This window comes from Erpetoichthys calabaricus, chromosome 6 (genome assembly GCF_900747795.2).
Source record: "Erpetoichthys calabaricus chromosome 6, fErpCal1.3, whole genome shotgun sequence".
NCBI lineage: Eukaryota > Metazoa > Chordata > Cladistia > Polypteriformes > Polypteridae > Erpetoichthys > Erpetoichthys calabaricus.
This window is the reverse complement of record NC_041399.2, coordinates 74,375,283-74,401,993: the sequence shown is the minus strand read 5'-3', so window position 1 is coordinate 74,401,993 and position 26,711 is coordinate 74,375,283. Positions and strand designations below refer to the sequence as shown.

Genomic DNA, 26,711 nt, shown 5'->3' with positions numbered 1-26,711 from the left:
TGTGTGTTCAAGGTTGCAGCTCAATAAAAATTGAGGAAACACAATATATTCATCAATAACCAACACATGTACTGTTCCTTTTAATGGAACCCACTGGTTTTCCAACTGCAAGCTCTAAGATTATATTAAAAAAAAATAACCAGTTCTGTTTATTCTGGACACACATTATTTTACTGTTATCATTTAACGCATTTTGTATCTATCAAGGATTTGTTCTTTATTTGTAGCATTTACACTCGATTTCATAAAATGATTTGTAATAGAGAATGAATATATACTCTAAGAAAACCTACAAACTAAATGTTATCTGATTTTAACTGTAATAGCTCAAATTGAGGAACCATTCCAAGTACCTGACATTATATTACACCAGACAGAAAATCCTTTAATCAGCACTGTATTGTAAGAGCACCACTTTGAAAAATGTCTAATATTCAATCATACATTCTGATGATGAAATTGTACTTAGTGAATGCAGAATCGGATAGAAAGCTTCCTGTATATAGACTGACTTCAATCGCAGATTTAGCTGAGTCTAATTAAATTTGTTTGTCAATGACAATCAGACGACCAGCAACACACAATGCATCTGCTAGTCACAACACCTCTTGTTGCCATAGATTGCATACAGTATCTGAAAATTAAGCAACATCAAAATTACCAGTTTGTCTCTTTGAGTGTAGCAACAAATGGCTGCACAAATAGGGCAGACACAATTCCCACCAAAATAATGTGTGTATACTTTCAAAGATTTAAATAATGAATAAATAATGTAATGGGTAAATTAACATTTGTTATTTAGTATTTGTTTTGGTATTTGGTACACTTGGGAGGAATAAAATTCTATCTATCTATCTATCTATCTATCTATCTATCTATCTATCTATCTATCTATCTATCTATCTATCTATCTATCTATCTATCTATCTATCTATCTATCTATCTATCTATCTATCTATCTATCTATCTAATTAATTACATCCCAATTTATAGCTGCATACTGTAGGTTTATAGGGTCATTATTGTCAAATGTACTGAGCACAGTGAAAGTCATACTTACATGTGCTAGTCAATATGCAGTACGACAACATTCCAGCATCATGAATAGCTGAGTATAACTACCTTACCTCAAAATGTCTGTCTTCTTGCTTAAAAAAATCTCAGGACATTTGTTATTATTAAGTGCTTACAAAAACCTAACAATGCTCAACTGTGTGCTCAGCATCTTATTGTGTTATTTATTCCATACAGAGCTCCCATTTCAAATACCTTAAAGACCTTTATTAGCACTGAAACCTGGCTCTGTATTTCAAAATGTTATCCAAAATGTAGGCTATTTTGTAATCCAGATAGTTCCAGGATTTGTATGTACACTGAAGGGCTGAATTTTAAAAAGTTACTGCCTAGATCTTTGAATGTGTACTTTTGAGATAACAACAAATACATAAGTGAACTGCACATAGAAAAAAAAACAGTTACAAATAAAACCTAGAATTTAAATGATATTTTCTTTGATGGTGACATATTTTTCTTAGACATTGAAAAGCAAAAGCCTTGTTTGCATTACCTTTAATGATGGTAGATGTAAAGTTTTTACGCCACAACAGGCAAATGCATTTAGTGCAGACTGCCAGCACTGAAATGCAGATCCTCTCTTTCACTTGTTATTTTTTAATGAATCAACGTTAGCCTTGCTAATTCCATCCTTGTGTTTTGGATCTCTTCATTTGCTCTAATTTTATTTTAGAATTTGGCTCATTATTAAAAGTTTTTGTCCCATTCCACATTTGACTTTCTGACTATATTTTAAACTATACCTTCAGCTGCTTTCTCGCTCCTGTTTATTGATTAATTAGTTTTGAGTTTATTAATGTGAAAATGTATTTTCAGTATTTTTCATTTCAGCTAACAATAAAAAACCTTTATCTGAATATCACAGACTGCCGCTATTGGCTCAACTCTTACATGCACATTCACAACCAAAACATGAGGAATTGAAGAGCACTTCAACCAAGAAGGTAGAAATCCATTGCTGGTTAATGACTGCACTACAGTCATATACTTCAGGGAGGATTCCTCAAAAGTAGTTGCTATGAAATATTATTACATATTTCCAATTCAGTGTAGCAAATTCCTGCCCTTATTAACAATATCCTTTTTATTATTAATCTTTTTTGTGATCAATTATTTATTGAATATTTCAAAAACAGTAAATTAAATAAAATTCATTCACAACCCTTTATTGGATTATGCAGGTTAGTGAATGTTATGTTGTTATAATTATTATTATGTATTGAGCTTCTAAGTAAAAAAGTGATTTATAAGGATAAATTGAAATGAATTGACGTAACCTAATGAAATCATTGATAAGACCTGCAAATTTCTACATGTTTTAACACTGTGTTAATTTTACTTTCTTGTAACATACTTTTAAATGAGTTGTATGTTTTTGTTTCTTTTTAATTGTTCTTGGATGCCTCACACAAGACATTAGTAATATCTTTGCCAAACAAGTTTCATTAAGTGTATCATCAATCCTTAATTAGGATCCTTTAAATTCGTTATTTAATATGAATGTTCATAGTATGCACAGTAAAATGCAATGTTTTAATGTACTTCTTCTTATACAAATACAAATTAACCTATCAAGTTGTTCTATGTTTTCTGATAACTAACAGGTTTTAAATACCCATTCTGCTTTGCTTCTGGTTTATCCATGTCTTACCATCACCAGTCATATAGTATCCAGGAAACTTTGTGAAATAGGTGTTCTCAAAACGCTTATGGTCGTCATAGACTGTGCGCATCATTCCAGGCCATGGTTGCTTGAATACCTTTCAAATTAAATAAAAATAAAAAGATTTTTTTTTCTGTAATACAACCTATAAGAGTGCAATATTCTGATATGTCTAATTTAATCCATCAATCCATGCATCCATTCATTCTCTAATCTGCTATGCAGTTTAATTATTATAATGTTGCCTTATAAAACATACCTTCCACTTATCAAAAAGAGATACAGAAGACAATGAAAAATCCAGTAAAATTTAAAATTACAAGATAAATGGAATAATTCAACCATAGTCCTATATCTAAAATAGCATAGATCACAATAGCAAAAGCTGAGAAAAGAGAACTGTCTGACAAAGATTACACCATCTACAACAGGAGGGCTTTGTGCTTTATTTAAAAGGAGGGTCAATAGATCTAAAAACAAATTATTTCCCCATTCTGGGGTACTACAGGGTTGAAAGCTCTGTTTCTAACAGATTAAAACAAGGCTGTCCAAACCATGACTTGTGGGCCATAACTGGGCCATTCTGAATTTTCTTGTGGACTACAGGCATCTTCTAAAAACGACACATAAATAAGTCCTTTCCTCCACAATGCTCTAAATTTCCCCTAAGGGTCAATATGTAAAATATGCATCTCTAAGTACTCAAAACAATGCACAATTCTTTCATAAAATGGAGTGGAATAGAAGGACCCAGCAGAACACTGAATAGCACCCCTGTAAAAAAAAGGTAAATAAATAAATGTGAAAATAAAGGCTGTAACTCTTATTTATGAAAAAGTGTGGTTATCTTCAAAGAATACAGCATTTGGAAGCACTTTGCCAAAATATGCTTCCAATAAGGTGTGAAAGAGAAAACAAATGAAGTCAAATAAGGGGGACTATAAGTCATGTTCCATATTAGTTCCCTGAAGAAACTTGTCACCCTAATTAAATAATAAGCTTTGAAATTACATACTGTAGTAGAAGTTGGCACAGAAGTAGCTTCAGTTCCGCCTTATACACGTAAAAATGACATACCACACTGCAGAGAATTAATTCAGGTACCATGAGCCCACAGGGTTCCCATCTTATTCCATGCTTTAAAATAGCAACCAAGATATGAGAGAATTCAATAAAAAATTGCCATAGACTGCATCAGTTGGTTAAATATTCTGATAAAAAATCCACCCATTTTCTGGTTGATTTTTAAGCTTGTTGTAGATGTTATTTTATTGTATCCTTTAACAACAAGGCATGAGTGACACCTTATAACTGAGTGCCAGCTGAATTCCACTGTATGCTAAAACCTTTATATTACAACAAGCAAACAGCAGCTGGTGTGCACTCCCATCCAGGACATTTTAAACTCACTGTCACAAGTCTTACATATTTTTTTGTCTTTTTTAAGACCATTATCAATCCTATAAGAACATTATCAATCCTATTTTTATTCTTTTCTAGCAATAAGTTTCATGCTAATCTTGCTGTAGTTTCCAGTCTCAGAGGAGCAGTCCCACTATCTGCATACTCATTGCCTGCTGTATTGGCACACACTTCTTAAAACAGTGAGGCGTCACTGAAAAGTATAAATACTTTTAAAAACTCAAATTATTTTAGTACTGTGTTTTACTTCTTAACTGAATGTACCCACCTGCTGTTCACACCCCACCAAGAATTAAGTCAAGATGCTGGTCTCAAAGCAATACAAGAGTGGAGCGCTACAAGAGTGTGCTATAAGACAGTAGCAACGAGTGTAAATAGTGAATGGACGTTTGCCACCGTGAGTTTGATTGTGGGTCTTTTAGAAATGCAGTGCTGCTGTCCACCAGTGTGGAGTAAATTATTACAATTTTGCAGTACAGTAATTAGTTTATCTAATTTGATAATGCAAAAAATCTGATTAATCTGGAAGGGGCAGCTGGTAAACTTGAAAAAGAGAAGTAAGTATGAAGTGATTGGGAAGATATGGTTTTATATTTGCCCTGTGTTGAATTCCCATTTGCAGCATTTGTGTGGGGAAACGTTAATTTTATTATGGTTCATAAGTAAAGCATTTTTGTGGTGTTAGCAGTGTGTGGATATCAGAGGTCCTTTTTGAGTTGCTTTGGCAGGTATATAATCTGGTCATTATAGGAGGCAGCAAAATGAGAAGTACTGAGATAGAGAGTAGGAAGTTAAGGAACATATTGGGCTGACTCATGTGAGAAGTTTGTTTAACCACCTGTAAGATTATCTCTGGGAATTTTCGGAAGTGAGCCTTTTTCCCTTTTATTTAAACAACACTTCATTGTATTTTCTTTTTTGTCCTTCCCTGCTATAACTTTAGTTTTGCTGATTATGGGCCTTAACAGCCTAAAGAAAGGGATTCCTTACCCAAAGCTTGTTTTTTATCATCTTCTACAAATTTCCGGCCAGAGTGGTGGGTCTGAGGCTAGGGATCTGCGCTGGCAATCAGAAGGTTGACGGTTTGAATCCCGTACATATCAGAAGTGATTCCACTGCATTGGGCGCTTGAACAAGTCCCTTAACCTGCAATTGCTCCATCCCGGTTATGACATTAACCTGCATCCAGCCCTGCAAGCAGGTCCTCCAACTTGCAGGGAAAATTTGGGTTGGTGGCATGATTGGGAGTCCAACCATTGTAAAAAAAAAAAAAACCTGTTCCATTCCATTCAAACTAGTGTGGTGCTGAGGTGTCACCAATAGCATGGCTACACTCAGGTCCTGATTTGGAATCCTGAGTTGGTTTGTTGTGTGGTGGGTTTGGCAACACGCTGTATCAGTGCATGCTGCCAACCTCTTTCTTTATCTACAAATGTTCTACAATATAAATTTGATTTTGGAAGTTGGACAGAATGTTTAGTTTTACACTGAGAAAATGTTCATTTTTCAATTTTATTTATTAGTCACTTTTATCTGCTTTCTCTGAATGTTTGGCTTTGTCATTTCATTGACTGATAAACTCTTTTGCATTGGTACCATATGGTGTGGACTCTCTTCACTGGACATTCTGGGATAGTGTTGCCAGTCATCCATGGAATTAAGGACAATCCATAAAAAACTAAGCAAAATTAAACCCTGTTTGTAACTTTGTAAAAACATTTTATTTTTCTACATGTAATTTGTGGACACACTTCCTCATTTCACTCATGTTTTTCTGCCAATCGAATATCAGAACAAACCAACAAATCTGCATACTGTATTAATGCATATGAACACAGTAAGGCAATGTGAGCACAGCAAGGCAAGATAAACAAAGGCAATAAAGGTCTACCATAGAAAGTCAAGCATTGCTATTAAAGCAAGATATTTTGGAGAAATGTGAGTCATACCAGCTGTCACACACTTGCAAGTCGGAGGCAATCAACGGGCTCAAAAAATGGTAACATCATGCCAAACCAGAGGGTGGCAGTGTGTAGTAACCCTTTCTCTCTTTCTCCTGCAGACTACCCAAGGGAAATCTCACCTGAGCCTGTCAACATCACTTCCGGTTCTGTCCCCAATGGTATCACTTCCAGTTCCAGCCCCAATGACATCACTTCCTCCAACCCATGTCCAAAAAAATGCCATCTTGTTCCTGTTAATTCAGTTCTGTCTTGAACTCAGTCTGTAATGACGTTTTCATTGCAGATTTTTGCATCTTTTCCAAGTATATGAAGTGGCTACCCCAAACCTTCTTCTGTCTCTCTGTTATCTTTTCACAGTGGCATAGTTGGCAGGATTTCGCTACAAGACAAGCCAGGAGCAGAACCTCACAGCCAGTCTGACAATCATGGCATTGGAGTTCCAGTTCTTGAAGGTCCAGGTGGGAGAGTACCACACCCAACTCACCGAGTATGAGGCGCAGGCACAAGCACAAGCTGCTTTTCAGAAGGACAAGGCGCAAGCTCCGTCCCTTTACAAACTGATGATGATATCGAGTCTTATTTTCAGATTTTTGGAAGAATTGGGAATCATTGGGAGTGTGCAGAATGCGCTAACACAATAGCGCTGTTCCTGAAGGGGGAGGTGCAGAGGACTTACTATGATCTTCCAGAGAAAGAGGCAGCTAACTATGAACTCCTAAAGGCAGAGATCCTAAAAAGGTGTGACATCTCCCCATAGCAGCAGGTAAGAATATGCCATGAATAGCGGTTTGTCCCAGAGTGACCAACACGCTCATAGGCAATGGACTTATGCAGCAGAGTCGGGTGTTGCTTATGGCCAGTTGTAAATGACTCCCGGCAGGTAGTAGAGCAGGTCGTGTGAAATTTGCTCATAAACGCCCTTCCCAACTATCTTGCTCAGCTGGTCTGGAGGCAACCTTTTAAAAATATGGAGGCTCTCATAGACACCATAGAGCAACACAGAACAGCTTCATAATCTGAGAGATCAGAACATTCCACTTGCCAAACTCAGATGTCACTAATTAAGATCCCAGTACCACAGTATGGACCAAGCTCAGAAGCCTAAGGACAAGCACATGATCCCCTAGCACTCTTTCAAGTGCAGGGAGGTATGGCACAACATTCCCCACTCCCCTTTACTTGGTGAGTTCATAACCTGAAACTGGGCAAAGGGAGAGAGGTACTGTTCACGTGCTAACACCTTTTCTTTTCCTTGTGCAGGAGTGGTGCTTTTTAATGGACAGAAAGTGACCGCCTTAATAGATTCTGGTAGAAACACCTGTATTGTTGCCTTCGATTTGTATTACCGTGACAGTGGTTGAATTATAAGACCAGTCTAACCTGTATTCTCAGAGAAACCTGCTGATACAGGATGGCCTTGTGTTTCATCAATTAAGAGGACTCATTAAGGCAACTCCAAAATCCTCTTTTCCAAGTGATACTGGTGCGGGACTGGCTTAAAAGTAAAAGCGGTATAACACAACCCACTCTTAAAAAAGTCTTGTGCCTCATAATGAACAGAGAAAATACACCCGAGGCTGCCTCCATGCTGTGTACACAGCTAGCTGAGAAAGAACATGTGGCCACCCAGTGTGACGTGGCAATCCCCAGAACATCACAGAATAAAGCGTTATCAGTCAATGCTACGGCATCTTGGGGTGAAACCACACCCACTGAGGTCAGCTCGGACAACCTCTTTAAAAGGGCAGTGGTTCTGGTTAATGGCCAATGCACTCAACACCCTATGCCACAAGGCATCCACTTTGTCTTGAATAATGACCTTCTGTATCAGGTAAAGAACATGAGGAGGAGGTCCAATCGCTGTTGTTGGTTCTGCAGTCCTTCCGGCAGCAGGTCTGTGAGCTAGCACACACCCACCGCTGGGTGCCCATTTCGGTGCTGAAAAAACCCTCGAACATATTAAGCTCAGATTTTATTGTCCTGGGATTAACAAGGAGGTTTGGCACTTTTGTGAGTTCAATCTGGAGTGTCAACTGCCTCAAAATCATAGGGAGGACCATGCTCTTCTGGTTCCCATTCCCCTTATCGATATCCCTCTTGAACGCATCGGGGTCGATTTAGTAGGAACACTAGAGCCCTCAGCTAGAGGACATAAATATATCTTAATCCTCGCCAATTGCACTACACAATATCCTGAAGCTGTCCCACTGCAAACAGCTACATCTGAAGCCATTGCACGGGAATTGGTAGGGGTCTTTGTGAGATTCTGCATCACTAAAGAACTCCTGACGGACCAGGGAACGCCTTTAACCTCAGAGATGTTCAAGGAAACAGCCAAGTACTCAAGATAAAGCATTTAAGGACCTTGATGTATTATCCTCAAACAGATGGTCTAGTAGAGCGGTTTAACCAGACCCTCAAGCAGGTGCTACCTAAGGGAGTCAGCGAGGAATTGAGGAATTTGGATTAGCTCCCAGTCATTTTATTTGCCTATTGGGAAGTCCTTCAAGACTCTACCGGTTTCTCACCCTTTGAATTGTTATATGGATGACAACCCTGCGGCATATTGAACATTTTACAAAATGGATGGGAGGAGGAGGCGGCAGTCACCTCCATAAATATATTAGAACATATCATGCAATTATGTGATAGATTTGCAAAAATTTGATCTTCTGAAAAGTCACATGGAAAAGGCACAAGCAGCACAGACCCATTGTTATGACCGCGGCACATCTCTTCAGGAGTTTTGCTCAAGAGATTGTGACATGGTCCTTGTTCCTACCTTACACTTCACATTACTGGCACACTGGCAAGGCCAATACAAAGTTCAGGAAAGGAAGGGGCTTGTTAATTATTTGGTAAAACAAACCAATTTTTCAACTGAGCGAATGGGTGTATCACATAAATCAAAGAAACTGTGGAAGGAGATCTCTCCTCCAGACAGCCCCCTTCACTCTTCGCACTTAAAACAACCCTTAACTTCGGACCCAATGTGGAAATCAAGCACATTCTGGATCTAGGTGTAATAGAGGAAAGTCATAATCCCTGGTCCAGTCCTATTATATTAGTTCCAAGCCAGACGGGAGTTGGAGGTTTTCCAAGGATTTCTGTCGGCTTAATCAAATTTCACAATTTGATGCCTATCCAATGTCACAAGCGGACAACATCCTCAAGCAGCTTGGCCAAGCAGAATTCTTGACCACACTTGACATGATGAAAGGGTACTGTTAGGTTCCTTTAATGGACTCTATGAAGGCTGAGAGTATGTTTAGCACCTCTAGCGATCACTGAAAATATTGTGTCCTTGTGGGTTGCATGGGGTACCAGCAACCTTCCAGAGGCTGGTACATAAATTGCTACGTCCCCGTAACTCCTATAATGGATGACATTGTCATTTATTCCAGTACACGGAAGGAACACCTACAGCAGGTCCGATCGGTGCTTCATACATTAACTAAAGCTGGTCTTCGAATTAATCCAAAGAAGTGTTTCTTTGGGTTACACAAAGTCAAATATTTGGGCTATCTGGTGGGCAGGGGTTCTGTGAGGTCACAGAGTTCCAAAATGCATGCCATATGGAAACAGCCCTGTCCAATAACCAAGTGGCAAGTGCAAGTCTTTCTTGGTCTACCAGGTTACTAATGCCGGCTTGTGCCCTGTTTTTCAGAGAGAGCAATACCCTTGACATATCTGACAAAGAAGAGGGCCCCAAATACTGTGGTATGGGATGATAAAGCTGAAGCTGCATTTAGTGACCTAAGGAACGCCCTAATGTCAGCATCATCATAATAATAATGCATTTTATTTATAGGGCACTTTACATTAGCAGTAAATCTCAAAGTGCAACATAAAAAGTTTAAACAAAGGCAAAGCGAGATAAAAACAGAAATAAAACAACAATAATTATAGCATTCTTGTTAATAAGTTTTCCTAAATAGAAAAGTCTTTAGCTGTTTTTTAAAACAGCCCACAATCTGCTGTGTTCTTAGGCTCTCTGGTAGGGCATTCCAGAGCTGTGGAGCAGCGGCTGCAAAGGCTCGGTCTCCCATTGTATGAAATTTGGTCACAGGGGGGTGAAGGCGGTAGGTATTTGTAAAACGGAGATTTCTTGTAGTGGATTGTAGTATAAGGAGTTCTTTAAGATATTGTGGAGCATTTCCATGGATACACTGGTGAGTAAACAAACAGAGTTTGTATTCGATACGGAGATGGATAGGGAGCCAATGAAGTGATCAAAGGATTTGTGAAATGTGTTCATATTTCCGCACCCCCATCAGGATTCTTGCAGCACTATTTTGAATTTGTTGTAGCTTTTGAAGGCTCTTGTTGGGTATCCTGATGAGGAGTGCATTACAATAGTCCAGACTGGATGAGACAAAGGCATGAACCAGCTATTCAGCATCACAGAGGGAAAGGTAGGGACGGAGATTGCCTATGTTTCGGAGATGAAGGAATGCAATTTTACAAAAGTGATGGACATGTGTATCAAATTACAGATGGGAGTCTAACTTGACACCCAGATTTGTAACAGAAGGGGAGAGGGTAATGGTACGGTCAAAAAAAGAAATACAATTTACAGGGAACAAAGTGATGGGGGGTGCCAATTAAAACAGCTTCAGTTTTGGTGCTGTTCAGCTTGAGAAAGTTCTTGGACATCCAGGCCTCAATCTCATCCAAGCAAGAGAAAAAAGTTGATGGAGGTGTAAGAGAAGTTGAATCCAGTCTCACATAGAGCCGCGTATAATCAGCATAGCAATGGAATGAAACTCCATGCTTGTGGATGATGTGACCCAGGGGTAGCATATAGATATTAAAGAGGGTCGGCCCAAGGACTGATCCTTGTGGGACCCCACAGGTGACAGTGTGGGTATGAGATTTAGCATCCCCCAAGTCCACATACTCAGCCCTGTCTGTAAAATAGGACTCGAACCATTCCAAAGTAATGCCAGAAAGTCCAATTGTATAGTGAAGATGATGAAGGAGAATATTATGATCTACCGTATCAAATGCATCTGTGAGGTCCAGGAGGATAAGGAGTGATGGAGAGCCCTGGTCAGCAGCCATCAGGAGGTCATTGGTGACTCTGACCAGGGCTGTCTCTGTACTGTGAGAAGTTCCGAAACCAGATTGAAATTTTTCAAACAGATTGAATTTTTTGAGGTGATCCTGAAGCTGAACCAAAACAACCTTTTCCAAAACCTTAGACAAAAATGGAAGGTTGGAGATCGGACAATAGTTTGCTATCACTTCAGGATACAAAGAGGATTTTTAAAATGAGGTCTAATTTTTGCAGTTTTCAAGGCCAGTGGGACTAAGCTGCTCTGGAGAGAGTGATTAATATCAGCAATAAGAGGGCTTACACCTGATACATTAGCTTTTACCAGAGGACTAGGAAAAGGGTCCAATGAACATGTTGAAGGCCCCATCCTCTGTATGATGCCCTCAACTTCTTTGTAAGCATCAGTGTTGAAAGCTCCTAACTTTTCTTTACCTTACATTCTCCAGATGGAAGCTTTGGACACAGGTCTTGGTGACATGCTGAGCTAGAGGGTTGATGGTGCTGAACACCTCATCATGCTCCTGAGTCAGAAACTGCTGGACCAAGAAACCAGGTATGCAGCGGTGGAGCGGGAAGCCTTGGTGATCAAATGGGTGATTACACAGTTGAGATGCCAGTCTGACTTCTTGCTTATTGGAACTGGTGTATAGGTTACTTTGGGTCAAGGTATTGACAACCTCTCCTTACCATTCTCTAGCAGATGTTTTGGTAGAAGGTTTTAAACTCTAAAGTAAATGCAAGTTTGTGTGAAATACAGGATCAGATTGGCATTTGTTCTTTGGTTTTTTTGTTTTATATTTTGCCTCCTGGGAAGTTCCACGAGTTTTTACAGAATATTACTCATTTGAGCTCCTGTCTTATAACAAGTAATGATAATATGTTTAAATATATAAAATTATCATGAAATACTGTAATTCACTACATTGAAAATATGTCACAGGAAAGGGAAGTGCAGAAAAATGTATTTAAGATGGAGATTGAAATTGAGAGCTTGCATTACTTTGTCATACTTTCAGTTGTACTGTTTGGTTATTCAGCTTCTTTAAGTATTTTATTGAATAGAACAGGTTTAATAAATTGCACTACAAATATTGTTTAAACCAGGTGTCAAAGTTTATAAATTTATTTCTAGATAACTTCAATACAATTAATGTAATGTAGCAGTTTTTTCCCTAGCATGTTCTAAATTCATAGGAAAGTAAGACCTTTATCTATTAAGTGATATTGTAAATGGTTTAATAAAATATAAGCTGACAGTTTCTACTATGATAATGAAGGAAAAATAAATAGTACTATAATTTAGCACCACCAAGTGGCAAGGATGAGCAGTCTTCTGATAATCTGTTACACTTCTGATTTTTTTCTTTTAGTAATTATAATGAGACAGCTTCTATCTCCTTGCAGAATTACATTAACTAAATTCATGATCATTTTTTAAATAAAGTAGATGCCATAGGGATGATATTCCAGCTATTGTTCTCTTTATATTGTCATTGCAGGAACATTTATACTGCGTTTCCAGTTTGTTTGGTACATCGCTACCTTCACACAAACTTTATATTCTAACATGTATGACAGATGGCCGGGGCCCATGCCTGGCCGGGACACCCCTGCACCATATTTACTAGGGGCACAAGGGTGGGAAACCCAGTATCTCCCCCTGGATGCTAGATGGCAGCCTCCCTGGGTTACAGCGGTGCCTCGAACTCCCCCAGGGCTTCATGGGGGTTGGAGTTCTGTGCAGCCCTGTTGGGTTCCGCAGGCGCCGCCAGGGGGTGCTGCAACAGGAGCTGCTGGCCCCTTTTGTGCATTGGTCTCGCCACACCCGGAAGTGCAGCCAGGTGTCAGCAATCAAGCACCTGGAGCACTTCCGGGTGCCCAATAAAGGGAGCCAGCAACCACCACTCAGCGGCCAGAGTCGGGTGGAAGGAGGACAAAGCTTGCTGAGGATGAGTGGTGGTGGAAGAGAGAAGAAGAGTGCTTGGTGTTACTTGTGGACTGTGCTTGGGACTGTGTTGTGGCTGGAGGGATTACGGGGAAGACGTGCCCTCCAGCTGAAGAAAAATAAAAGTTTATTTATTTTTATACGTGCCTTCGTGTCCGTCTGTGTCGGGTCAGGCGCCCATATAGCGTCCAGGGGGAGATACTGGGTTTCCCACCCTTGTCCCCCTGGTAAATATGGTGCAGGGGCATCCCGGCCAGGCATGGGCCCCGGCCATCCGTCACACATGTCATATGTCATGTAATAGCAATCTGCGGTATAAATCTGGCAGACCAGTGTTTCTAACATCAGTTAGTGTTTAATTGAATGTTCAAATGGGCAAAATGAATTACCTTAGCAAGTCTGAACATGGCGTGATAGTTGGCACTAGGCTAGATAGGCTTTTCACAAACAAAAACCTTCTAGGGTATGTCGAGAAGAGTGCAAAAACTAGGCAGTTCATTGTTGAAGTGTGTTTTTTAAAAACATTGTTGTATCCAGCAACACATTTTAACTATTCAGAGTTGATGGAAGAAGACTCATCTGATTTTGATATGAGTGCGTAACTATACAGTACATGAATGCAATTACCTCGGTTTTCATGGCAATGATTACAGTGTGTGTCAGTGTGAGTTGCAACTTTCAGACTAAATAAATGCTCATCCACTGCATTTGTCTTATTATTTGATATATTCTGATTCACGAATGGAACAGAAGCAGTTGAAAATGAAAATGAAAATGAAATGAAATCACCTTTTGTAACACCAAGTCCTCCTTGTGTACAGGACGAGATTAAGATATTGTGTGACCATAGCCTATTAAAACTTTATATGCATTTGTTTAGTAAGTACAACAGCTATGAAAGAAGAAGTCTTCTATGATTTAGCACAAAATTTAAACATTCAGTAACAGTTAATAAGAAAGGTAACAGGGAATTCATATCTTGAACAGTGTTACATTTGAGGCATTTTATATTTTTGGCATTAGTAAAATAATTAGAAACAAACATGTGCTAAGTATTTCACTTTTAAGAAGGTATTTAGGATTTAGTATTTCATGCACACTCAAAGCTTCTAAGATTTCTTTGCATGAAGACCAATAAGAGGTGATTGACACCAACCTCACCCTTTATTAAAATGAAACATTTACCTGAGTGATACAATAACAAGCACTCTTTCACTTGCTAGTGCACAGTGTAAACTCAGTGGATGGCTGCAGAATGCATACTGTACATTTTCCAGGATGAGGAGACATACTAGAAATTCTCCCAGAGCAGCGGGTATCTTTAAGGATCATAGGTTTATTTGACATTCATCATTTTTTGAATTATTCTGCAACCTGCTTTGTTGTCTGTTGCTGCTTTATAGTATATTGCATTTTTAATTGCTTTACAAAGTTTCTTTTGCTACATAATTAAAGAATAATGGATTCAGTTAGGGCCTCAATTAGGTAGCTCATCTGAAACACTCTGGATTGACACTCGCCCAGGAACAGCTGACAAATTCAGTTTGAGAGCAGACCTGAGAAACACATAGAGTGAACTAATGTCACAGTTTTGCTTTATTAGATAAGCAATTTGAGAAAACACTTACCAGATAGCCTTCTGCCTCACCTTCAAGTTCTTCTCCACAATCACTTAAAATGGCAGGTAAAATTCCAAAGAAAGGAAGAGTCTTAAAAAAAATATATTAATAATTGTAATCCATCTACCTTATGCAGTACTCTGTGTCAAACCAAGATATTTCATTTTATTTTCTGTAATATTTGTTCCTTTTATACTGTGTAAAAGGAAATATATATTAAGTAATCACTGTACTGTATACTTTTATTAGTTGGCTTGGGAGGGTTGTTCATTTAACACTTCTGGAGGTCCTGTTCCATATTGGGCTGGAGTCCCATCAGTGAAGCTCTCGCCTCTTGGTTTAGCACCTGGGGAACATTTCATATACACAAATCGCTGTCTGGTAACAAAAATGTTACATCTTTGCATTTGTTTTTGTTGGAAGCAGATTGTGGATCCTCCAAAACCCTTAATATAATACAATAGTGTGTTATCGAAATAATCCTGGGAATAATGCATGGTTGAAGTATTCTAAATTAATTTACTAATGTTGTTTTAAGAACTGGGGTAGCTGGGTGCTACAGTGATTGTAGAGGGGTTAAGTTTCATGCCCAGTCTGTGTAGAGTTTGCAGGTTCTCCTCATGTCTGCATTTGTTTGTCTCCATGTACTGCAGTTTTCCTTCCTCATCTCCAAACGTGTGCATGTGAGGTTAATTGGAATCTTTAAATTAACTGCACATGAATGTGGCCGTATGCCTGAGTGGGTTCTGTGATGAAATGGCACTCCGATGTCCAATTCTGGTTCCTACCTTGTATCCAATGTTGCTGGAATAGGTTCTGGCAACAGTGACCATGAGTTGGATTAGTCATGAGGGTAAGTCAACAATTATCTGCACCTTTGTAATACTTTTGTTTGGGATGGCTGTAGAGCATTTCCACACTTACAGAAACATGGTTTAGCTGTGGTCACAGTGGTAAAGTTTCAACCTGGATCAGTCAGTTTCTGTTGTTGTTTTTTAGGAATAAACATAGCCAGTCCACTTTGCATTTGCACCAAAGAACAGCTATGAGCAGTGATCCACTTTTTATGGACTGAAGATATAAAAGGGGTTGAAATCTTTATTGATTTGTCAGAAACATGGCACAGATTTTCTCAGTGTTGACTATTTCTCAATATCTCAATCCATTTGCAAACACTCCGCCAATCCTTGTATGGCTTTCAGCCCATAGAAGGCAGATCATTGGTTGCTGCTCTTCTTTAGGTGCAAACGCAAAGAGTAGCAGCCGTGATCAAGATAGAAACTTTACCACTGTGGCAACAGTCACCCACTGTTTCCACACGTGCACAGGGAAAGCTGTGCTGCTAATCACAAAAGGGTAGATAATTATTGACTTACCCTCATAGTTTTGAGATACATATTTCAAGAAACTAACTGCATTGCTTCTTATTTCACCCACAAAGCCTCCCAAGTGATTAAACAGTACTTACAGCAGAGCCTGGCTTCAGGGGTGTAGCAGCAGGTAAAGGAGTCAGAACATGACCACCCTGTAGTTACAAAAAAAGTAAGAAATATTATTTTAAGTCCAAATTGCTATAAAATCAGGCTCTCCCCACCTATAGTGAAAGACATCCTATAGTGATGAACCCCATCCCAAAATCACCCATAGAAGACATGAAATAGTCATAGATGGGATGTTAGTCTCTTTTCTTTTAATGTATTTATTAATTTGCAAAATTTAGGCTATGTCTGAGGAGGAACATAATAGACTTAAAACAGTCAAAATGTTTATTACTGTGTAATTCATTATGATCATTATCCATATGCAGTTGGAAATCAGTTAACAACATATTTGTGAATTTCCCCTTGGGATTAATAAAGTATCTATCTATCTATCTATCTATCTATCTATCTATCTATCTATCTATCTATCTATCTATCTATCTATTGGTGTGCCCGAGGATTATTTTGAACTTAATAAAACCAAGAGATGATTAAACATAAAAGATATGGTCAGAACAAACAAATGGTCACAAACTAGGAGGGCAAATGAAACCAAGTAACTGAAAGATCAAGACAAAATTGAACGTCAAAGGCAGAATGAGGTTGTAACTAAAACTAAACTAAAACTAAAACATAGAAACCCATTGCTTATATATACAGTATATATATACTAGCAAAATACCCGTGCTTCGCAGCGGAGAAGTAGTGTGTTGAAGAGGTTATGTAAACATATATATACATAAACATATATACTTATATATACATATCTACATATATACATATATATATACATATACACATCCACATATATATACATATATCAAAATATATATACACATACATATACACACATACATACATACACACATCTATATATATATATATATATATATATATATATATATATATATATATATATTATATATATATATAAATACACATACAGACACATATATATACATATACATTTTTACATATCTACATATATATATACACACTAGCAAAATTCCCGCGCTGCGCAGTGGAGAAGTAGTGTGTTAAAGAGGTTATGAAAAAGTAAAGGAAACATTTTAAAAATAACGTAACATGATTGTCAATGTAATTGTGTTGTCATTGTTATGAGTGTTGCTGTCATATATATATATACATATATACACATACACATATATTATTTATATATATATATATATATATATACATATATACATATATTATTTATATATATATATATATATATATATATACACATATATACATATACACATATTTTATATATATATATATATATATATATATATATATATATATATATATATATGGTTGAAATAGTTTACTGTCAAATAAATGCAAAGAGTACACGACACGTGTTTCGCCCTCATTCTGGGCTCATCAGGTGTACACACTCCACTGCACTCCCTCTCGGGAATCGAACCTCGGACTACGAATGCCGTGAATATATATATATATATCCATCCATCCATTTTCCAACCCGCTGAATCCGAACACAGGGTCACGGGGGTCTGCTGGAGCCAATCCCAGCCAACACAGGGCACAAGGCAGGGGACCAATCCCGGGCAGGGTGCCAACCCACCGCAGGACACACACACACACACACACACACCCCAAGCACACACTAGGGCCAATTTAGAATCACCAATCCACCTAACCTGCATGTCTTTGGACTGTGGGAGGAAACCGGAGCGCCCGGAGGAAACCCACGCAGACACGGGGAGAACATGCAAACTCCACGCAGGGTGGACCCGGGAAGCGAACCCGGGTCTCCTAACTGCGAGGCAGCAGCGCTACCACTGCGCCACCGTGCCGCCCATACACATATATTATATATATATATATATATATATATATATACATATATATACATATACATATATACATATACATACATATACACATATATTATTTATATATATACAGTGGAACCTCTAGATACGAGTTTAATTCGTTCCAGCACTGAGCTTGTATAGCGAATTTCTCGTATCTAGCACAAACGTCCCCATTGAAAATAATGGAAATCTAGTTAATCCGTTCCGCATCCCAAATATATTAACATAAAAATCATTTTTCCTAACAAATAACACTGATAAATTATATATACTGTAGTCTACCTTTAATAAATAACACTGGTAAATAATATAACTGATTATTAAAAGAATCAAAACAGGTGTCCAAAGTGCAGTAGAGCATTCAATAAATCTTTAAATAAATAATCCTTAAAATAGTTGTGAAGTGGAGGTTTAAAGTACATAAGAATAACAATCCTTTAACACGAGGTTAAAACGTCAACAGGAAGCAGTCTTCAAAAAACAGATGACAATCCCCGGTGCTTCTTCTCTGTTAGCGTCTCACCTGCTTCTGCCATGCGGGCTCTGCAACAGGCGAGACACTTAATGCAGCTGACCTTCTCTACACCGTCCTGCTTCAGCTGTTTGGCTCGCCTGTTCAGCTACACGCGAGCCTGTACTCGCTCGCTCTCTCGCACCGACATCCTACTGCTGCGGATTCCTGCCTCCTCCTGCAACCTCTGTTCTCTCTCCTCTCTTTTCTTTTACTTCTTCTCCCCCATAACCGGCTCGCGCTTCTCTATATATGCGGGGAAGACATGGCAGCTGCTAGGGTTACCACTTTTAATACAAAAAAATAAGGGACGCATACGTATTGATTCAAAACGGGACGCGCAATTTTGTTCTCAAATACTGGACGATTCTGTATATTAAAGGACGGGTGGCAACCCTGCCCAGCCCATCAGCCACAGGACAAATCATGGATGTGGGCAGTTTCCCACCTGTGCACTTAGGTGAGAAATGCAGACACCGCAGATCGCCCTGCGGCTCACTACAGCTACCACGCCCCCTCGCTAATCCGCGAGCTATACCCACAGCCTGGCTCGTGGCTCGTTACGTGAGCCAATGCTCGTATTTAGATCTGAATTTTTCGCTCATACTTTCCTCGTATTTTGAATTTCTCGTATACAGAGGTGATCGTATCTCGAGGTTCCACTGTATATATATATATATATATATATACACATAAACAACATTAACATCATTATCATATGAGAATATGAAGTAATATATAAGAAGCACATTTCATATAAATATAAATTATTAAACAGTAAAATCTTCTTCTATAATTTGCTACCGTGGCTATTCGTTTGTCTGTCCAGGATTTTAAATCACCTGTAGCTCGCAAACCGTTTCACCTATTGACTTGAAATCTGGTACACATATAGTACGTCACGTCTGCTATCCGCTTTATGGGTGATGATTGTATTACTCATTTTTATCTTTATTTTATTTTATTGTAGAATCAACTCCTATCTGCGCACACCAGGGTGGCCGTGGGCGGATGCGTATGGTGTATTCACTCCATGTTATCGTGCATTGCGCTGTCACTGGTATTTTGATAAAAGAATTTGAACAACATATAAGAAGCGTATAAATTATTAAACAGTAAAACATTAACATTTAAGAAGTAAAGTTACATTGAGTACTGCTGCAGTGCCTTCGGGTATACCTCATTTTTTGTTTGCCCATTACATGCTTAAATGTATACATTTTTTGGTGTACCTACCCGAGAACACGCGACATATAACCGACCGTGGGAGAAGCATGGATTGTAAACACGCGTTGAGTTCATCTGCTGGTCTCCCTCGTGGAATAACTGGTAATGTTTGACTAAAATCTACAGCGAGTAAAACGACATTACCTCCTATTTTTTTTTTACGATCTCTGAGATCTTGCTTTTTTCGGTTCAAGGCTTCATAAGCTCTTTTATGTTTCATGGTGTACTTATCCCAAACCATCATCTTTGAATGTTGCAAGACTTTCGCCTTGTATGTAGATCGGGGTAATTACATTCATTGCATTCCTAGTCTGAATCACAATCTGATTGTATGGGTGGTTACCTGGCAGGTAACGCTTATGCTTGGTCATCAAGTCGTCTAACATCCGCCACGTGCCCTCTTTTAATTGCGAGAAGCAGATATATATAGCCAAATTCTCGCGCTTCGTTGTGGCGAAGTACTGCTTTTAATTTTTTATTAAGAAGAAAAGAAAACCTTTTTAAACTGATCGAAAATATACCATTAACAATTTGTTAAGGATCTGTTTTTTTGTGAACCTCCCTTTTCACAGCTGTCGCGCTACGGTGTGTGTTTCGTTTATTTGACAGTATGTAGATCGTGGTAATTACATTCATGGCATTCGTTTTCTGAATCACAATCTGATTGTATGGGTGGTTACCTGCCAGGTTACGCTTGTGGTTGGTCAGCAAGTCGCCTTACGTCCGCCACGTGCCCTCTTTCTGTTCCCAGATGCAGATCATAGAATGGTTTTAATAGTTTACTTTCAAATAATGCAAAGAGTATGCGACACGTGTTTCTCCCTAATTCTGGGCTCATCAGGCGTACACACTCACTGCATCGCCTATCGGGAATCGAATCTCTATCGTCAGCACCAGAGTTGAAGCCCCTAACGTTGCGGTCAGCAAGTCGGCTAACATCCGCCATGTGCCGTCTTTCAGTTGCGAGAAGCAGATCATAGAATGGTTGAAATTGTTTACTTTCAAATTATGCAAAGAGTACGCGACACGTGTTTTGCCCTAATTCTGTGCTCTTCATGCGTACACACTCATTGCATCCCCTCTCGGGAATCGAATCTCGAACGTCAGCGGCAGATGTGAAGCCCCTAACGTTGCGCTACGGCGTGTGGTTCGTTTATACCTCGTGTCTTCTCATTAAACTTTTATCTCGCGAATATGTTATTGCAATCCGCAGCGGGAGCGTTTCTATAAACTTAATTTAAACTTACGTTTTACACCGAGCTTTGTTTCCCTTATGAAGATGCTTGTATGCTTCACTCGCTAGCTTCTTATTGTTTCGCTCCCTTCTCAATTGTTTAATGAATTTTTTGTTCTTCGCTGTTTGCGGCTCTTCCTTCATTTCTCCCTACTGCGTTCACAGTCTTTTCACGTGATTACGTGGGAGGCGTGATGACGTGACACTCAACTCCGCCTCCCACGGCCATCGAGCTGCCGTCCATTACAGTATATTGTCAAAAAAGAGGTTCCAGTTATGACCATTACGCGTTGAATTTCGAAATGAAACCTGCCTAACTTTTGTAAGTAAGCTGTAAGGAATCAGCCTGCCAAATTTCAGCCTTCCACCTACATGGGAAGTTGGATAATTAGTGATGAGTGAGTGAGTCAGTCAGTCAGTGAGTCAGTGAGGGCTTTGCCTTTTATTAATTAGTATAGATATATATATATATATATATATACAGTATATATATATATATATATATATATATATATATATATATATATATATATATATACTGTATATAGCCCTAGTAAAAATTAATAAAGCTAACTATGGCTATTAGTTTCGAAGGTTGTCGTATCCACCAAGGGTATAATGTTGTGTGTGATCTCTGCCATATAGCACAACTATTGTGGTCCTGTGAGGGATTCAAAATACCGTCGCATGAATAAAGAAAATCAACTTTGCAATTTCAAAACCAAACATGAAATTAACATCAGAAATGAAATACTCACATATAAAAACCCCAAAAAAGACAAAGGTATGTGCATACAACTGGCTAATACTATGAAATCACAAAACAACATTTTAATGTATAAAGTAATGCAAGTAGAGAAAAGCCAAGCAAAATGACAACTTTTATTGGCTAACTATAAACATTACAATATGCAAGCTTTCAAGGCAACTCAGGCCCCTTCTTCAGGCAAGATGTAATAATAAGTATTATTACATCTTGCCTGAATAATAAGTAATAATAAGTAATGCAAGGAAATACAAGTAAGCCACAGACTGCAAGGCTGACAAGATCACTAATGTCTTACATGATTTGAGAGGGATTCAGTCTGGTTTAAAGGATAATATGCTGTAAAAATTAAAAAACGAGACTGCAATATTTCAGATTCATAGAAGACACTCACTGTTTCTGTCTGCCAGAAAGTATCAAGGACCGGACATCGCTTCTGTCCCACAATATTGTAGCACCACAGCCAAGCTTCAGTATTTATTGGCTCCCCAACTGTGGCCATTATCTTTAGAGAATCAAGATTGTACCTTAGCAAAATACAAGCATTGAGAAATAATTTAATTGTAAATTTCCTTGACTTTAATACTTTCATACCTGTTATTGCCATCACTTCTAGTTCTATATGTTAAATACAGAGTTGATTTTGCTATTGTAGTTACTTATTTTTCTGTCCGTCTATTGCCTAACACAATAATCCAGTTGAGAGTCGGGGCGGCATACAGGAATCAGTGCTGGACGGGGCCTCAGACCATCACAAGGCACATTCTGATACACACTCACACTCAAGCAGTTAATCTAACCTGCAAGTACATTGGACGTTGGGGGAAAACACTTTGCAAACAGAGAGAACATGAAATCTCTACAGAAACAATGACTGGACTAAGGTTTGAACCTAGAATAGTTGAAATGCATAATACAATAATATAACAAAATATTTAATAAAGTAAGTGAATGAACTTATAAGATAAGAGATTCACTTTCAGTAAATTTCTTGTCATTTTGTGCTGATACAGCTACATGACACTGTCACTGATGACATTTTTCTTATATATCATGCCTTCAAGTTACTATTACTGCTACAAGTGCCATTGAAGACTGTGGTGGGCACAGATTTTAAAGACTTGTGCATTGTGTTCCTGATATAATTTCCATTAAATAATGGATCCTGTCTTAAAGTGTTTACTCTAACTTCACTATACATTTAGACAAATACAGTAACTATTAAAAGGCATAATAACCATTCAGCAAGATCATTTAACATTGTTTTGGATTTTAGTTTGATGGTCAGACAGAGGCAACACATATTGCATCTTCTAAACAGCATGTCTTACCCACTTTATTTGTCATTTGGAAAGATTTGATTGCAAGGTGGTAATGTAGATACTGTATATTAAATGAGTTAAAACACAACAATTAGTTTTAAAATATCTTAACTAGGGTGTGAAACTTTCTGCTTAGTACATTCAAGTTAAAATAATGAAGCATATTTCTAAATTAGCAGAACTTTTACATCTTTACACTGTAAGAATCAGGTAAAGTTGTATAGAATTATGTATGTTGTTATAATCAATTAAATATGTGTGAATCCAGGGCACAATCCAATTTTTATTTGCCTTGTCCAAAAAAGGATTAGGACATTATGCTTAGTACGGGAATGTATGGGAATAAGTTACTCATTCTGTGGGAAAGAAATGAAGTAATAAAAGTAAAAAAATCAGAATGACTTTCTCATACTTTACAGGCTATCCTATAATATTCCAGTGTCCATGACTGTGGTCTAATGTGGTGGTCTGCAAATGTGGTTTCTTCACTAAATCTTAACATTCCAAGTCACTTTGCTGTCTTTTTCCATGACCAGGATTAGTAGTTTGGTTAAAGGTAGAAGCTGTAATAAGGCTACGTTATGCTGAAATAATGCATTGTAGGCCTGGATTGAAATACTAAAGCAAATGAAACATCACTTACTCATGCCAAAGTTTGTAGTTAAAATCCTTACCTCCTACAATTTTTTTTGTACTTGGAATCATCTTGTGGTGTAATATATGTAGTGCGTAAGCATTAATATATTGTGTTAATTCTAGGGGACCAAGTTCAATGAGAAATTTAAGAGCAGGAATTATAAGGCCATACTATCCAATCATAGAAATAAAATAATAATCCTAGGGGGGTACATTTTGAGATAAATGAGAGATGACGACCCAATTATTTGAAGTCTGTATGTAAAGTACTGCAGAACTTTAACAAAAACACTTGAAATATTCAAACTACCAGTTTAAAACTGTTAAGTAAATTTCTGATATTAAGTCCCACCTTTTTCAACTTACATTTTCTTCCTAACTATTGTTTGCCTTTGGTCTTGTATTTTTGTTTATGCTTGACCTTGCCTGTAAAACAACATTTCTGCTTTCCCTAGTTGTCTTTCAATGGAAAGATTAATACATCATAAAAACCATGCTTATGACCAGCAAGAACTGGCTTTCCATGAAAACAATGTACCATTGGAAGTTGTAATTTCTTTCACAAGTGTCAGAGGTAAGAACACAAAAACTAAAATCAGAATTAAAAGACACACAAGGCTCGATTAGTTGTGCAAACTTTTTATATTGGGCTCAAACAGAAATCATATTCAAGGAAGCACAGAATTAAAAGCCTAACAAAAACTTTTCTTTCTGAGAGAGGGAATCTTTCCTTTATTTTTTAAAATAATGTACAGCGTGAAAGTTCCTGCAGCATATTGCTCTTAAATATATAGCACCTGATACACCACCAAGTCAAGTGTGCACACTGGCTTTTATATTTACCTCATGGGAAAGGTACTAAATAAATAAAATGTATTATTATTATTATTGTAGGTCCAAGTGGCCACGCAGTACTAAATGCTTCAGTAATGTTGTCTGGCAGCAGATCTAACACTGCAACAGACTAGCATTGCAGCTATGGAATATTTCAGACAAAATTGATTGGTGAATCGCCTGCAGAGTACATGTATGCTCTTTGTTTGACTTGAGAATCCCTTGGCTCATGCACATGCACAAAACTGTGACTTTGTGCCTCAGATATGAGTTCAAGAAAAAGCTGCCCACAAATACTGTGTCAAGCAGTAAGTTTAATCCAGATTCATCACTTTGCATTTGAAGGGTCTGTTGTACATGTGGAACATGATGGCAGAATATCAATGTCTCTTCTACTGTCCCCTAAGATTCACCAATCAAAACACAGTCCTCAGTAGAGAACACCCTCTCAGCTTTAACGAGTGAAAGTGGCTGTCTTTATTTTACTTAATTTCATAAAGCTTTATTTTATGTCCTTAAAAATGCTTTTCTTTTAGTTTCTGTTTGAGTGCTAGCCTCTTATGAGGTCTCCTATATGAATATTCTAAGCTCCGATGCTTCACTGTGCCTGTTGCCATGTTTTATAGTGTAATTGTGTCAGTAGAGGGCACACAATGTTCCCAGGTCACATATGGCATTTTAGGCCACAAAATGGCAGAGCCTATTGGAAAACATGGGGGAATGAGAAATCAAAATATCAAAAAATAAAAATGAGTAATACATTAACATAAGAAAAATATCATAAATTACATACTAATGTGTTCCTAAAAACAATATTTCTACAATAATGATATAGGAAAATAATAATCTCAAATAAAAATGAATATGCAGAGATAAAAACAAATTACAAAAAAGAAAACGAATCATCCAGAGATTCCTCGTATAGAACAGCTGCCACTTAAACTTTACTATCATTAGAAATACTGAAAGAATACAATTTTCATAAAAATAGATTTTTTTTATTTTATTCCATACAAATAAATACATTTTTACAAAAAAATAGGATTGAAAACAAATCAAAATAAATAAATTGATCAGTTTAATAGGCAGATACAGATAAATGGAGAAGAAAAAGAAATGGGGAGAGAATCTACTTCCTCAGTGCTTTAAGAGCTTATTCTAAAATATTATTGATTAGATCCTGCCAGGTTTTGAAAAAAGTTCTGCACAGATCCTCTAAGTGAGAATTTGATTTTTTTCCAATTTCAAATAATATAAAACATCAGTTACCCACTGACTTAAAAGAGGAGAGTTAAGATTCTTCCAGTTTAGCAAAATAAGTCTGTGTGCCAATAGTGTAGTGAAGGCAATCACAGTTTGTTTGTCCTTCTCCACTTTAAGCCCATCTGGAAGAACACCAAACACAGCTGTTAGTGGATTAGGAGGGATTGGGACACCAACGCTGTCTGAAAGGCACTCACAAATTTTTGTCCAGAATGATGTTAATTTAGTGCAGGCCCAAAACATGTGACCTAGTGAGGCTGGAACTTGATTGCAGCGTTCACAGGTTGGATCTTACCCTGGAAACATTTTGGACAATTTCAAGCAAGACAGATGTGCTCGATATATAATTTTGAGTTTGAATAATTGCATGCTTTGTGCATATGGAGCTCGAGTGAATTCTCTGCATTGCTACCTTCCACTCCTTTTCTGATATGTTGAATGAGAGATCCTTTTCCCATTGTCCTCTTGGATCTTTGAAAGGGAGGGACTGTAAAATATTTTTATATATTGCAGAAATGCTGTCTGAGTCCTTGAGACTGAGCAATATTTTTTCCAGCATAGAGGAAGGTGGGAGATGGGGAAAATCGGGCAGGTTCTGTTTAACAAAGTTTCTAATTTGAAGATAGTGAAAGAAATGTATTGCTTTAAAATTAAATTTGGAAAGTAATTGTTCATAGGATGCAAAGATGTTGTCTATATAAAGATCTCTAAGCAATTTAATCACAAATGTTTTCCAGATATTAAAAACTGCATATGTTTGTGAGGGTTGAAAAAAGTGGTTCTCATGCAGAGGTGCCACAGATAAAAGATTCTCCATCTTAAAATGCTTTCTACATTGGTTCCATAT

The 26,711-nt window shown here is 37.8% G+C and overlaps 1 protein-coding gene across 2 annotated transcripts in view; it reads right to left on the bottom strand.

Annotated features, from left to right (window-relative positions):
• The window catches only part of acss2l (acyl-CoA synthetase short chain family member 2 like), a 96,233-nt gene that overhangs the window by 10,694 nt on the left and 58,828 nt on the right, over positions 1-26,711 (bottom strand). For both annotated transcript variants that reach the window (XR_007935238.1, XM_028803706.2), the window contains exons 11-14: positions 22,204-22,336; positions 16,215-16,271; positions 14,756-14,836; positions 2,726-2,834 (exon numbers count right to left, since the gene is read on the bottom strand). Coding sequence is in view for 1 of the 2 variants with exons in the window: in XM_028803706.2 (XP_028659539.1) it covers positions 2,726-2,834; positions 14,756-14,836; positions 16,215-16,271; positions 22,204-22,336 (380 nt within the window). In the remaining variant the exon portion in view is untranslated. The remainder of the gene's footprint in view (positions 1-2,725; positions 2,835-14,755; positions 14,837-16,214; positions 16,272-22,203; positions 22,337-26,711) is intronic.